The following is a 14,781-nucleotide window of genomic DNA, read 5'->3' as shown; positions in this document are numbered from 1 at the left end:
ACAACCTGGGTCCTCCCCTCACCTCCTTGGAGCAGTCTTCTCAGGGTCACTTGAGAGGCTGTCTCCCTGGCTTAAAGTGCTAAAAATTCCCATCGAATAAAACATAACTCTCAACTTTTATGTTGTGAATACTTTTCAGGTCGAAAGTCCTCTTTACAAATTAGGACAGAGAGGCATGCCCGGTTACATTCGTGTTCAAAGCTGCACAGCTAGGGACAGCTCACAATTTTTCTGTCAACCTAAAGAACTAAAGTTTATGAAAAAGTAAAACATATAGATTCATGCCATAAAAAAAAGAGAGAGAGAGAGAGAAATTATGTTTGTGCATATGTGTGCGTAAACCTAGAAAAATATCTCACAAGACTAACCAAAGTAGTTATAGTTGTAGTCTTTGAGGTTTAGGATCAGGGGTGGACTAAACAGTGCTTCCGGATTTTTCTGACTGTTTCTGTTTGCAATATACATGTACTGCTGCAAGGATCATGCTGCTGCTACTGCTGCTAAGTCACTTCAGTCGTGTCCAACTCTGTGTAACCCCATGGACTACAGCCTACCAGGCTCCTCCACCCATGGGATTTTCCAGGCAAGAGTACTGGAGTGGGGCGCCATTGTCTTCTCCGGCAAGGATCATAGGAGACTATAAAACAATTTCGTCCACAATGAAAAGAGGAAAAGGAAACCAGAAATCTATCTGTAATTGTGATTAGTCTTGGGTGAAGTATTAACAGTTTAAAAGCATCTTTTCAGAGTACAGTCTGAAGACAGACCAGACATGCTAGTCTGCCTGGTAAAGGCAGGGAGTAACTCTGGGGTTCTGGAGGAAAAAGCTGAGAGACCTCACAGGTTTGTGGGATCACAGGAGCCTTTGGCAGGAGTGTTCCATTTGCAGAGAGACAAACTAGAAACAAAGATTCAGGACAAAACTTCTCCCTTTCAAGGAACCGAAACCAGCAGCAGCATAGCTCCTCCCTGCCAGTGAAATGAAACTTAACAGCCCCCTAGATGCAGGCAGCAGAGGAGACAGAAGCTCACAGTTTCAAGCAGCAGCTCTGCCGCCTCTGGCTCTCCAGTCCCCAGCACCGTGATGGAGCTCAGAAATACCCCGGCCGGGTCTCTAGATAAGTTCATCGAAGTCTACCTCCTGCCAAACGAGGAGTTCCGCACGCAGGTCAAAGAAGCCATTGACATCATCTGCAGTTTCCTGAAGGAGAGGTGTTTCCGATGTGCCCCTCACAGAGTGTCCAAAGTTGTGAAGGTGAGTCCAGAACGGCCTGGCTGGGGAGAAGAGGGGCTGGTGAGCAAGCGTTTGCACAGGGACAGGCAGAGAGCAGAAGGCTGAGGTCTCTGGGGCTGGTGCTTTCTGATTTATCCATGCCAGAACTATAACCACATTTGTGAAAATAGCTTCTGGGGTGAGGGCATCCATCTGTAAGTTTTTAACAAATTCCCTGGAGAAGTGTATAAACCACCTGGGTCACGACTGCTATAGAGATAAGCAATCTGAATCCTGGCGGCATCTACAGTTCACTAATCTTGACCAGGCTGGGATCTCACTATTTCTGCAAAGTCACGAGCTGGTTAAGAGTATACGTTTTAAAAGCAGATAGCACCTGCTGGCGGTGAAGGCTTGGGCAAGTCACTTAACCTCTCTGTGCCTCAGTTTCCTTATCTATAAATTTCAGTACCTTTAGGACTTGCAGATCAAGTAAAGTCAGCCATGGGCCAGTTTACAGTATTAATCACATAAGGTCATAAATTACAGGGAGTAAAGAATACGGACCCTGGAAAAAGACAACCAGGATATAAACTGTATCTCTGCCATCCACTAGCTGTATGACTGAACTGATACATGATCTCTCAGCATCTGTTTCCCCATCCGGAAGATGACAACAGATAATAACAGTAGCTAGATCCCAGAGTTCTTGTGAGCATTCTAGGAGTTACAGCCGCTGATGCCTTCAGAGCAGTGGCTAGCACTCAAAATGTTAGTGATTGTTCTCAGCATTTTATTTAGAGAGGCTCTTCTCAATGAAATGTGTCAATACTCATTCTTATCACCTTTTTAGGGCGGCTCCTCAGGCAAAGGCACGACCCTCAGGGGACGATCAGATGCTGACCTCGTCGTCTTCCTCACCAATCTCACAAGTTTTCGGGTACAGCTTGAGCGCCGAGGAGAATTCATCGAAGAAATCAGGAGACAGCTGGAAGCCTGTCAAAGAGAGAAAATATTTGAAGTGAAGTTTGAGGTCCAGAAACAGCAATGGGATAATCCCCGCGCTCTCAGCTTTGTGCTGAAGTCCCCCAAGTTCGACCAGGAGGTGGAGTTCGATGTCCTCCCCGCCTTTGATGCCCTGGGTGAGTGCTCCCAGCCACAGGTTCTTACAGTCTTTGTCCTATGTCAGGGCTTTTGCCGCTCTCTTTTCTTGTCTCTGAGCAGAAATGTCTCTCACTTTGAGACTCTTATTAATCAAGGTATCCCTTCAAGTGGGAGGAGACCCCAGCATCTTTCCTGGGACAAGAATGCCTAGGGTCACACTCAGCCACTGAAGTGACGTTAAACAACAAACTGGTACAGTTAGGGGTCAAGATATTTTTATAGAACAACTGCCACGCTTACTAGTTTGACTTTTGGCAAACTGTGTGATCTCTTTCTAAAAACTAGGTCTAGGCTAAACTCAATATGTTAATTTCATTTTCTATGCAAAAATGAGGCAACCATTCAAACTTACACTGAGGGTTGGAATTTTGAGATAATGTGCAGGAACATTGGGATAGGAAGCAATATATTTTTTGAGGCTCAATTTCTACTGTGTACCTTAGATGCAGGGCTTCCTTGGTGGCTCAGTGGTTAAGAATCCACCTGCCAAGCAGGAGATGCAGGTTCGATTCCTGGGTCGGGAAGATTCCCTAGAGAAGGAAATGGCAACCCACTCCAGTATTCCTGCCTGGGAAATCCCATGGACAGAGGAGCCTGGCAGACTACAGCCCATAGGGTCGCAGTGGGTCGGACAGGCTTTAGCGACTGAGCAGGAGCACAGACTTGGAGGCACACGGCATATTCTGTGGCCTAAATGAGACAGACAGAGAACCTCTCTCCTGGAGCCGGACCATATGAAAACCAGGAATGAGATGATAACTTCCTGCGACACAAATTAAATAGGATGATCCAAAAGAGAGCAATGGGGAATCAGAGGACTTTGGAGACAGGGTGACAAGGGAGGTGACCTCTGACCTGAGACCTGAGGGATGAGAAGAGGCCAAGCACTCAAAGATTTGGGGGTTCCAGCGGAGGACACAGCAGGTGCAAAGACAGGAATGAACGTGGCATATTTGAAGAAGTGAAGCAACCAGGGGAGTCAGTGGCAAAGGGATTGAGGCAGGAGGTAAGATGAAGGAGGAGACAGGTCTCACCATCCTCGTGGGCCACTGTGAGGACTTGGGATTTTATCCAGAGGTCCTGGGAAGCAAGAAGTGGAAGGATCAGGTTTAAAGGGCTCTGTGTGGGCTGTGGAGGATCCAGGGAGGAGGGTGCCGCCACCTCTGCTGAGTCCAGGTGAGAGATGATGGGTGATGGCGGTAGAGGCGGGAGAAGGGAGGACCGGGGATGGACCTCAGGCCCCCTGGCTCTGGGCCTGCTGACCTCCCCACTGCCCCCCACGGCCAGTGAGTCTGTGTCCCCAGGGTGACAGAAAGAAACTCAGAAAAGAGCTGACATTTAAACTTGAATTCATTCCCAACAGGTCAGTTGACCAAAGGTTACAGACCTGACCCTCAAATCTACGTCCAGCTCATCCAAGAGTGCAAGAACCAGAGGAGAGAGGGCGAGTTCTCCCCCTGCTTCACGGAGCTGCAGCGAGACTTCCTGAAGGAGCGTCCACCCAAGCTGAAGAGCCTCATCCGCCTGGTGAAGCACTGGTACCAACTGGTATGGCCGGTCCCATCTGGGCAGAGAGCTGAGGAGGAGGAGGAGGAGGGGAAGGGAGAGAGTGAGGACGAGAGAGGAGGGAGGGAGGCGTGGAGGGAGGGAAGGAGCAGAGAGAGGTGTGGGGAGGAGAAGAGAGAGGAGAGGGAGGAGGGGAGGAATCAGAAAGGATGCGGGAGGCAGGAGGGAGCCGGATGGAGACGAATGGAGAGGAGGGAAAGGGAGCCTGGAGGGAGACGATGAGAAGAAGAACATGGAGGAGTAGACATTGGTCAGAAGGGGAAAAAACAGGGGGCAGAAGGGTAGGGTCTGGGACATTGCCAGTGGACTTGGGTGTCTTACCCTTCCTGGTTCTCCCATATCAGCAAATGAATGCTCCATCCTTTCAGTTGCTCCGGACCAAACCATGGGTCTTTCTTATCTTTTTCATACACACACACACACACACACACCACCAATCTACGAACGGCTTGGTCCTATATTAAATATCATCATCAACTACCCGCTCACCCCTACTCCCAGGCTGCTCTCTCCTCTTCATTGGTCCACCAAGAAGGAAACTCTACTTCAGCCTCAGGGCCTTTGCATGAGCTTATTTGTTTGTTTATTGTCTGTCTTCCCTCTGGGAATGCACATAAAAGAAGGCATTTGTATAATTTATATGTGTGTATTGTATAAATATATAATATGATACTGCATGTTTTATTCACTGCTGTTGCCCTAGAACCTAGAACAGTGCCTGGAATATAATAGGTTCTCAGTAAGTAAGTATTCAATGAATTAATGAGTGCTCCCCCCCACTCCCCTTTGCTCACTTCCTAGCTGTCTGAATCTGGGCAAATGAATTAACCTCTTGTCCTTCCCATTTTCTCCCTTGAAGAGTGGCATGGCGCAGCAACACTAAATCATATACCATGAGGCCATGCAAACAGATTGCTTCAGGTGTATGCATATTTGAAGAATATTAACCCCTCAAATCCATGAGCATGGTACCTCTTTCCATTATTTTTGTCATCTTCAGTTGCTCTCCTCAAAGTCAGTTATAGGTCTTTCAAGTGGTTGAGTTTATTCCTAGTTTTTAAAATCTTTTAAATGTAATTGCAAATGGGATGGCTTTTAGATTTCTCTAATGACGTGGATAAAACTGGAGCCTATTATACAGAATGAAGTAAGCCAGAAAGAAAAACACCAATACACTATACTAACACATATATATGGAATTTAGAAAGATGGTAATGATAACCCTGTATGCGAGACAGCAAAAGAGACACAGATGTCTAGAACAGTCTTCTGGACTCTGTGGGAGAGGGCGAGGGTGGGATGATTTGGGAGAATGGCATTGAAACATGTAAATTATCACATGTGAAACGAATTGCCAGTCCAGGTTCGATGCATGAGACAGGGTGCCCAGGGCTGGTGCACTGGGATGACCCAGAGAGATGGGATGGGGAGGGAGGTGGGAGGGGGGTTCAGGATGGGGAGCACATGTACACCCATGGCGGATGCATATCAATTCATGGCAAAACCAATACAATATTGTAGAGTAAATAAATAAATAAAACTGAGATTAGATTAAAAAATGAATAAATGAATTTCTCATTGTGATAGTTTGTTACTCATATATAGAAATACAGCATATTTCTATGTATTATTACTGTAGCCTGCACTCTTCTTAAATTCAGTTTTTATTTCTAATAGCTTTTTGGAGGTGCCTCGCATTTTCTATGCATAGTGCCATGTCATCTGCAAATAGCAATAGGTTTAAACTTCCTTTTTAATTTGCATGGATATTGTTTCTTTTTCTCGCCTGATTGCCATGGATGGACTTCCAATACTATGTTGAATAAGTGTGAGGAGAGTGGGCATATGTGTCTTGTTCTTGATTTTAAAGAAAAAGCTTTCAGCCTTCACCACTGAGTGTGATGTCAGCTGTGGGTTGGTCATATGTGGCCTTTATTGAGTTATGTTCTCTCCATACCCACCTTGTTAAGAGTTTGTATGACAGTGGTTGTTGAATTTTCTCAATTTTTTTTCTGTATATGGGAAACAATCATGGTTTTATCCTTTATTTTGTTAATAGAAATGTATCTCTTTGATTGATTTGTGGATTCTGACATCCTCGCGTCACTGGACTATATCCAACTTGATCATGCTGTGTGACCTAGTAATACGTTGGCGAATTTGCTTTGCTAATATTTTGTAGAGAATTTTCCCGTCTATCATCAGGCCTGCTGTTTTCTTTTTTGTGCTGCATTTTTCTGCTTTTGGTGTAAAATGAGTTTGGAATCATCTCCTAATCCTCACTTTTTTGAAATAGTTTGAGAAGGATAGGCATTAACTCTTCTCCACACAAAAGCTGAACAAACTCATGTTTCTAATTTGTTCCCTCTTCTCAGTGTAAGATGAAGCATAAGAATAACCTGCCCCCACAGTATGCCCTGGAGCTGCTGACCATCTATGCCTGGGAACAAGGAAGCGCAAAACCAGAATTCAGCACAGCTCAGGGATTTCGGACTGTTTTGGAGTTAATCCTGAAGCATCAGGACCTCTGCATCTATTGGAAAAAGTATTATGACACTGAAAACTCTATTATTAGACAATACCTGAAGAAACAACTTGCAAAACCCAGGTACTCTATCCTCACATGGCTTAGATCCCCACATAAATGCAGCTCTGATTACAGCTGTGGCACCTTGGACATGTAGGAAGAGGGAGGTTTCCACAGTTATTGATCATCATCTATTCTCAGTCACTGTGCAGGGCACTTTACTCCTACCATCTGATTGAAATAATAACCTGCAACCCTGTGAGGCAGGCACTGTGCTAACCACAGATCGCTGAAGTATGGAAAAAGAAGAGCTTGTGCAAACTTTACAGAGAGTGAGTGAAAGAGCTAAAATTTGACTCAAATACCAATAGCTATAGCAGTAATAAAAATTGCTTCCAGGAAGCAAGAGCTTGCTGTAAGACAAAAACACTCTGATAGAATAGGGGAATGTTGGTTATTAAACCTGTCATGTATAGACCCCTCATTATGTATCAGTTACTGTTGGGAGCATGTCATGTGCTTCTCTAGATCCTCATACAGCATCCTTTGAGGCAGGGATTTTCAAATCTGCCCATTTCACAGATGAGGATACTGAAGACTAGAGATTCAGGTGACCTGCCCAAAGAGATACCACTACTAAAGAGCAGAGGTGAGATTGAAACCAGGTCTCTCCAGGCCCAAATGCAAGCCTCCTTCACCTCGTGTTCAATGCCCACTGTAGGGCAAGGCACCTAGGTCACAACCCAGGGAGAGGTGTCCATGGGCCCTCCAGCTGCCCCCAGAAACAGTCTACCCAGGCTGGTATTTTGCCCTGCTGGGAGCTCTGAACACCCCAGACACAGCCCATGTACTCACCTGTCCTCTCTGACTGTTGTTTCCAGGCCTGTGATTCTGGACCCAGCTGACCCGACTGGAAATGTGGCTGGTAGAGAGCCACAGAGGTGGCACTGGCTGGCACACGAGGTTAGATACTGGCTGAGCTATTCATGCTGTACGAACTTGAATGGGATGCCAGTGAGCACCTGGAATGTGCCGGTGAGAACTCCTGATTTCATGTGACCTGATATTGATGGCATGTTGAGATAACAACTTCTAGAAATGCTACTTAAATCAAATGGAGTTTCATCTCGGTCTTTGTATTCTTTCATTGTGGTTACTAGAATATGTAGAATTATACCTGTGTGTGCCCCAGAATGAATCACTGGGTTAGACAGCAGGCTTACCAACTTACACTGTCACCCTGCCTTGGTACCAAAACCAACGTGTCATTGACAAAAGTCCATTCCAGAAAAACTCCCATAAGGACACACAAAAGATCAAGATGTTCTTACCACCTGAGTCACTGGTCACCTAAGTGGTTGGAAGACAGCCTTTGGCTTCTCCATATTGCTGTTCCTCCTTTGAGGCCTCCAGCATCCCCATGAGATGGGTTTTACTTTGATTCTCATTGTAATACATTGAGACATGGCCACTCACTCAGAGTCCCCTGATGAGTGAGAGACGAGAGTGTGAAGTTAGGGTTAGGGTCCTTCTTGCTATGAAGCTCCTGCTCTTTGTTGCTGCTCTCAATGTGTCTTCATACACTGAATTTTTCTGTTTCCCATCTGGGGACCATGACAAGGGATATAGCAGAGCCCCAGTGGAGGGAACATACTCGGCTGAGGGTCCCAGCTACTGCCCTCTGTGATCCATCTCCACGTTGACACCAAGCCACGCTGCCTACCTGCAGCTCCCAGACAATGACCATGGGTGCCAGAGACACTCAGGCAGCCCCATTCCTGAGAGTCAGGGGAAGCTCCGACATGGGACACTGGCGAAAGGACTCTCCACGACCTTGCTGGACTTTGTCTTCACTGCAGAGCCAACTGTCCTTCCTTCTTGCCTTTACCCAGAGTCAGATTAGATCAGGGTTGTCAGCTTTCGCAGCTTCTATAAGATCCCTGATCATTGTCTCTCACCTGGGTGTATCCCCAAAGAACAATCTCCCACATTTAATGTCACATTGGCATCTGCTCCTTAGAGTGACCCAGACCCACACAAGCACCTCTGCCACCACCCTCAAGGTAGGTGTGGGCTCTTCAGCAAATCCTAGCTGTGATGACCCAAGGTACCATCCTGGTCATCCTCAGCCATCACCTCTTCTCTTGTCATTGCCTACGAGGTGGCTCCTAGATGAAGCCACCATCTCACCCTCTCCCCACCCCATCTCAACGCTCATTCCTGCTCCTTGGCCGGGGCTTCTGTGTTTATCCTTTGTATATTTGTGTTCTCAGAGGCTTTGACATCTGGGCCCTGCTGATCCTGGAGAGACTGCCCTCCTGGGGTTGGCTGTTTGCTAGACACAGCCAGCAGCTCACCTGTTGGCCTTTCCCATGCAAACCTGTCGAGCCTTTCCTCTCTGCTCCACTGCCCAGACTCAGAGCCAGTCTGAGCCACAACCCACCCTGCCCCACTCATGCTGAGACCAGGTACCAGATGATTCAGGAAACCCCTTCCTCTCCACAGCCCTCTTACATTATTCATACTTGCCATCCAAAGACTGCTTTCCCTGCCTCGCCTGCCTTTCCCAGAGAAATGACCATCAAGGTCTTGGCCTTGTTTTCCTCTAACTTGGTCTGCCTCACGGAAGACCCTGGGGGTTCTCGTGTGGCCTGGACACAGAATGACAGGCTGTGTCTCCTGTTTCTAGGGACCTGGGAGGACCATACTTGGTCACTGATTTAAACATGAGAGTGAGAAATATTTTTGTTTTTTAAAAAAGAGGAAGAAGTCCAAAGTATCTCCAAAATTTGGGACCTTTTCTTTTCTGTCTCAATTTCCATGTCTATGTCGAGTCTTTCTGAAAATGGGATTTTACCCCAGATGGGGTTTTGGTACCACGGTGTTATCTTTAGCACAGGTATCTCTTCATGCGGACAGGACACTGGAATCACATGTAATTACCATGTGGGTGGTCCACTTGTATTGTTTTCCGAGAGTGTTTCAGAATTGTACATAAAGATACAGTCACTAGTAGATGAATTGAACTGGTAAATAGTTGCTCAGTTGAAGAGCCACATGGATCCTCTGGTGGAGCTATTGTTAATTCTTGAGGAACTCTCCTACTGTTTCCACAGTGATTGCACCAAATTGCATTCTTAGCAAGAGTGGTCAAGAGTTCCAGGCCCTCCACACGCTCACCAACACGAGTGTCCTTTAGCACATGTAACAGCTATGCTAACAGGTCAAAGCGATGTCTTATGATTTTGATTTCCATTTCCCAGTTGATTCATAATATTGAGTATGGGAATTCCCTGAGGGTCCAGTGGTGAGGACTGGGCGCTCTCACTGTTGGGGTCAGGGTTCAATCCCTGGTTGGGCAACCAAGATCAGGCAAGCTACACAGTGTGGCCAAAATAATAATAACGATGAGCATCTTTTCATATACCTGCTGGCCATTTGTATAGCTTCTTTAGAGAAATAAAAATTCAATCTGTAGCCCATTATATAGTTAGTATATTTGTCCTTTAGCCATTGAGTTGTCCAAAGCCCTCATTATTTTGCTAATTAACCCCTTATGAGATTTGTGCTTTGCAATCATTTCCTCCCTTTCCCTTACCTTTGCTCCCTTTCATTTATACATCTGTTTCCATTTTTAATTTTGGAGTGTAGTTCATTCACATTGCGTGTTGCTTTGAACGCACAGCAAAGTGATTCAGCTACACATGTATCTATTCTTTTCCATCAGTTACCTTCTGACTTCACTGGGTTTGTTTTTGTGTTTTTTTTTTAAATTTGCTGGGCAGAAGCTTTTTAGTTGGATTAGTTCCCCTTTGTCTATTTTTGTTTTATTGTCAGTGCTTTGCTTACACAGTCAACTACTCTTGGGCAAGGTTGTCAAGAATATACAATGAGGAAAGGATGGTCTCTTCAATAAATCAAGCTGGGAACATTGGATATCCACATGCAAAAGAATAAAATCACACCTTTTCTTCCAGCACAAACATCAACTCAGAACATATAAAGACCTGAACACAGGAGCTGAAACTGTAAAACTCCTAGAAGAAAACACAGGGGGAAAACTTCATGACATAGATTTGGCAATGACTTTATGAACGTCCTATCAAAACACAGACAGACGGGTGTGAGTTGGGGGTCCCGCACTAGTTAGTCTATGTGGGTGCCAAATATTCCAGCAGCTCTTGCTGAAGGGACCGTCCTTCCCACTGTTCTGTAGAAGCACCTCAGACATATGTCCCGAGTCCTCTGTGTGTGAGCCTGTGTTGTTCCATTGGTCAGGTTTTGTGTCCTTGAGTTAATACTACCTTGACTAATTATGATATCCCGATATTCTCAGTGTCTTGTAGAAAACTGTGTTCTATCCAAACGAATGTTTTCTCTTGGCTTTTTCTATGATAATATTATACTCAGTTTGTGAATTTTCACCCAAAATACAGGGAGGCATTTGATTAGAATTCCATAAATTAGTTGAGGGAAAATGACATCCATGTAATATTGACAATTCCAGTCCACAAACTTGGAACTTCTTTCCATTAATTTTCTTCTTTAATTACTCTGTAACTACATTTTATAGTTTTTCCCTGCATTGTTAGTACATATATTTTGTCATATTATTCCTAGATATCCATTTTTATACTATTGTACTTTCTTTAATTTCCTTTGCAATGTTGGTTTCATGAAGACCTCAATGTTTTCAGTGGCTATGTGGATTACAGTATGATGAGTGAGCTTTATACTTTTCTTAATTTTGTGGTTTTGTTGTATTCTGCTGTAAATCTATATTGCTTGTATGGCCACAAGAAACAATAAAGCATTTGCTTTCAAAAGTTTTTTGGATAAGTGTTTGTCAGATGAACTCTGATGATTTCGTCAAAGCTGGTAGACGCAGGTGACCAAAAAAGCTCGAGGGTGGTGCACTTCAGAACTGCTGGTTCAACCACAAATTCATGAGACTCAGCAACAGAGAAGAGAGCGTGTAAGGGATGATGGACATGCTCGTATGAAATCTGAGACACCCGAGTCATAAATGCCTCATTGCCCAGAGCTGAGTCCTCATTCTGGGCCACTTCCTGCCGAGGAAACAAAACTGGGAAGAACTGAGATTAAAGCAGGAGAGATGAGGGTGGAGTTCTCTGAGCCTCCCTGGAGGCTCAGCATCTTGTCGGGGGCCCCAGCCCTACCAGGGGTGCAGTCTGCTGCACTACCTGCCTTCCGGGCTCCCAGCTCCATGGGAGCTGTCCTGTCTCAGGGCTTCTTTCTCTCTCTGTCATGTTTCTGAGCAGAAGTCTCCCACAGTTCGAGAGCCTTACCAAAATGAGGTGTCTCTAAAAAGTGGAGCAGAGATCATCGTATATCTCCTGGGGCAGTCGTGCCTAAACCAAGCAGGCAACAGGAAACGGCAAATTGGCTCAATTTGGGGGCAAAACCCCACCAGGCTTATTTGTTTGAATCATGGCAAAGTGTGTGAACTTAATTTTTCTAACAATGGGGCAGCATAGATCTGTCCTCTGCAGTTAGAGATCTGAGACGTGGTGCATCTTTATTTATTTATTTATTTTTAGAGGTGTACTTTTCTGTGATCTGCTACATGGGAAGTGCTCAATAGTATCTGCCATTAAGGCTCTAATTACCGTCACTGTCCTACCCACAGGAAAGAGTGTTTATTACCAACCTCTCCAACCTGGTAGGCCCTCCCTCCCATGCCCTGGCCCACAGTGTTTCTGATAATAGACAGCAATGCTTCCCTTGGGAACCTGGCTGAGAATCAGACCAGTGTGGATGTGGCTACAGACTTTCTTCAAGTAAAAAAGTCTTCACAAAAGAATATGCATGTCAGCGATGAGTCTGGGTTTTCACGTGCAAAGTCTCTTCAGTTGTGTCCAACTCTGTGTGACCCCGTGGACTGTAGCCCGCCAGGCTCCTCTGTCCATGGGGATTTTCCAGGCAAGAATACTGGAGTGGGTTGCCATGCCCTCCTCCGGGGGATCTTCCCAACCCAGGGATCAAACCTGCGTCTCTTGCGTCTCCTGCACCGGCAGGCAAGCTCTTTATCACTAGTGCCACCTGGGAAGCCCTGGTCTTTCACAACTTGGTGTAATGTCTCATACAGTGCCACAGAGAACATTAGCTCCTGGGCTCCTCTACTGTACTCCCTGAAATCCCAGCCACACGCAAATTGCTTTCTTCACCAGCTCCCCCAGCACCCTGTCTACCCAACCCTCCAGAAAAAGGAGGGTTACAGTGGCCAGCAGTGAAAGAGCTGCCCTGGGGACCATTGGGCAAAGGGGACAGGAGGCCTGATGATCTTAAATTAGCCACTTTAAGGTCGAAGGTGGTGCCGAAAGGTGAAAGTGAAAGGTAGCCGCTCAGTCGTGTCTGACTCTTTGTGAGCCCAGGGACTGTAGCCCACCAGGCTCCTTTGTCCATTTGGATTCTCCAGGAAACAATACTGGAGTGGGTTGCCATTCCCTTCTCCAGGGTATCTTCCCAACCCAGGGATCAAACCTGAGTGTCGTGCATTGCAGGCAGATTCTTCACGGTCTGAGCCACCAGGGAAGTCCTAAAGGTGGTGCTAGTGGTAAAGAACTCGCCTGCCAGCACAGCAGACACAGGACACATGGGTGCGATCCCTGGGTTAGAAAGCTCCCCTGGAGGAGGGTGTGGCAACCCACTCCAGTATTCTTGCCTGGAGAATCCCATGGACAGAGGAGCCTGGCGGGCTACAGTCCATAGGGTTACAAAGATTCCAGCACAACTGAAGCGAAGCAAGCAGGCCAAAGAATTTTAAAGTCAGAATCGCCCTTTAATTTTGCTCAGCTTTGATATCTTTCATCTCTCCTTTTGTGTTTCTCCTTTCAGATTATCCTCTGAGTAGTTCCATGAGTGAGAGAGAAAAGTTTTTCTGAGAAATGGAATATTGCCTGCCCTATTAGTAAACAAGGATGGCACAGTCAACAGGGATGGTGAGCTGGTGAGCCCTGAGGGAACTCGGGAAGGAATACTAGCTGCCATCTAACAGCCACTCGCTGCTGTGGGCCTTGAGGAAGGAAAGATCGGAACGTGAAAACAGAACCCCGGCCCCAGAGAGCTGAGATGCTTTAGAAAGGAACGACTACGCTGAGCCCAGACTCTTAGATACACGGAAAGTGCTAAATTCCTTAGCTTAGACTATCTGGTTTTCTTTCATTTACATAAAAAAAGCTTTTAAGGTCCAGACTACCTGACTTATGTTGAGAAACTTCCATACAACCTGGCTCCTCCCCTCGCCACCCTTGGAGCAGTTCTCTCGGGGTCCCTTGAGAGGCTGTCTCCCCGGCTTCAAGTCCTAAAAATTCCCACCAAATAAAACATAACCCTCAACTTTTATGTTATGAATACTTTTTAATCGGCCGCCCTCTTTACAGATTGGGGCACTGAGACATGCCAGGTTACATTCGTGTTCACACTGCACAGTTAGAGACAGTTTACAATTTTTCTGCCATCCTAAAAGTGCCTTAGGAAATGTTAGGTAGTTAGAATAGGAAACAGGTGTCCAGAATGGCAGTGGCTAAAAGACAAGGAAGGAAAAAGCCCGCAAAAATAGAACAAAGGAAGGTGCGAGGACTGGAGTGAGGACCTCAGGTGGGACAAACAGCACCCCTGGCTAGCCCAGTTTACATACGGCAGGCCCCGGGGGAGGAAAACATACAAAGAGGAGCCAAAGGGCTGGGCTCTCTCTTCTCTTCATGTCTTTTGGGTTGGCATGCCCTCACGCCTCGAGGATGTATTTTCCTTTTATTTTCTAAATAAAACTGAGCTGTAACTCAGAGCCGTAACACTGATCCGTCCGAGAGCTATAACACGGTCTGTCTGAGAGCTGTGGCACGCCAAGGGCTTTAACGTCCATCGCTTCAAATTTTTGTTGTGATGAGACAGAACCAAGGAGATTATACTCCCCTGACAGGAAATAACGTCTATTAATCAAAAAGTGAAATGTATGGAGTTAGGCCATTAAATGAGAGAAAGAGAAATTATATGTGTATGTATGTGTTCATTAACCTAGAAAAATATCTCCCAAGACTACACCAAAGTAGTTACACTTCTAGGCTTAGGATCAGGACGGAATTTATGCTTCCAGATTTTTTGACTATTTCTGTTTGCAATATTCATGTACTGCTGCAAGGACCATAGGAGACTATAGAACAATGTTGTCTGCAACAAAAGAGAGAGGAAAAAGAAACCAAAAATCTGTTTCTACTTGTGATTACTCTTGGGTGCAATGCCAACCTGGGTTAAAAATACCTTTTCAGAGTACATTCTGAAGAAAGACCAG

The 14,781-nt window shown here is 45.8% G+C and overlaps 1 protein-coding gene across 2 annotated transcripts; it reads left to right on the top strand.

Moving 5' to 3' along the window:
- Positions 1–951: 951 nt before the first annotated feature.
- LOC147355548 (2'-5'-oligoadenylate synthase 1-like) lies at positions 952–13,833 on the top strand. 2 transcript variants are annotated; one of them, XM_086348125.1, is made up of 6 exons: positions 952–1,255; positions 2,067–2,355; positions 3,741–3,925; positions 6,319–6,551; positions 7,352–7,505; positions 13,329–13,833. In XM_086348125.1, the coding sequence occupies exons 1-6, from the start codon at positions 1,085–1,087 to the stop codon at positions 13,338–13,340; spliced, it is 1,044 nt and encodes a 347-aa protein (XP_086204251.1). In that variant the 5' UTR covers positions 952–1,084; the 3' UTR covers positions 13,341–13,833. The 2 variants fall into 2 exon arrangements, with proteins under 2 accessions (XP_086204251.1, XP_086204250.1); XM_086348124.1 differs by lacking the exon at positions 13,329–13,833 and having other exon boundaries at positions 967–1,255; positions 7,352–11,299.
- The last annotated feature ends 948 nt before the right edge of the window (positions 13,834–14,781 follow it).

The sequence above is a fragment of the Bos grunniens genome, chromosome 17 (assembly GCF_055505025.1).
Source record: "Bos grunniens cultivar Pamir isolate PY7600 chromosome 17, Bosgru_T2T1.0, whole genome shotgun sequence".
In the NCBI taxonomy this organism is placed as follows: domain Eukaryota; kingdom Metazoa; phylum Chordata; class Mammalia; order Artiodactyla; family Bovidae; genus Bos; species Bos grunniens.
Note: the sequence above shows the minus strand (reverse complement) of the source record. Positions and strands in the feature narration are given on the sequence as shown.

Bases quoted from the DNA above. Each gene is read 5' to 3' on its own strand.
- LOC147355548 (XM_086348124.1), top strand. From the start codon at position 1,085: ATGGAGCTCAGAAATACCCCGGCCGGGTCTCTAGATAAGTTCATCGAA. The intron at 2,356-3,740 runs GTGAGTGCTCCC...CATTCCCAACAG, and splicing joins CCCCGCCTTTGATGCCCTGG to GTCAGTTGACCAAAGGTTAC. The intron at 3,926-6,318 runs GTATGGCCGGTC...CCCTCTTCTCAG, and splicing joins TGAAGCACTGGTACCAACTG to TGTAAGATGAAGCATAAGAA.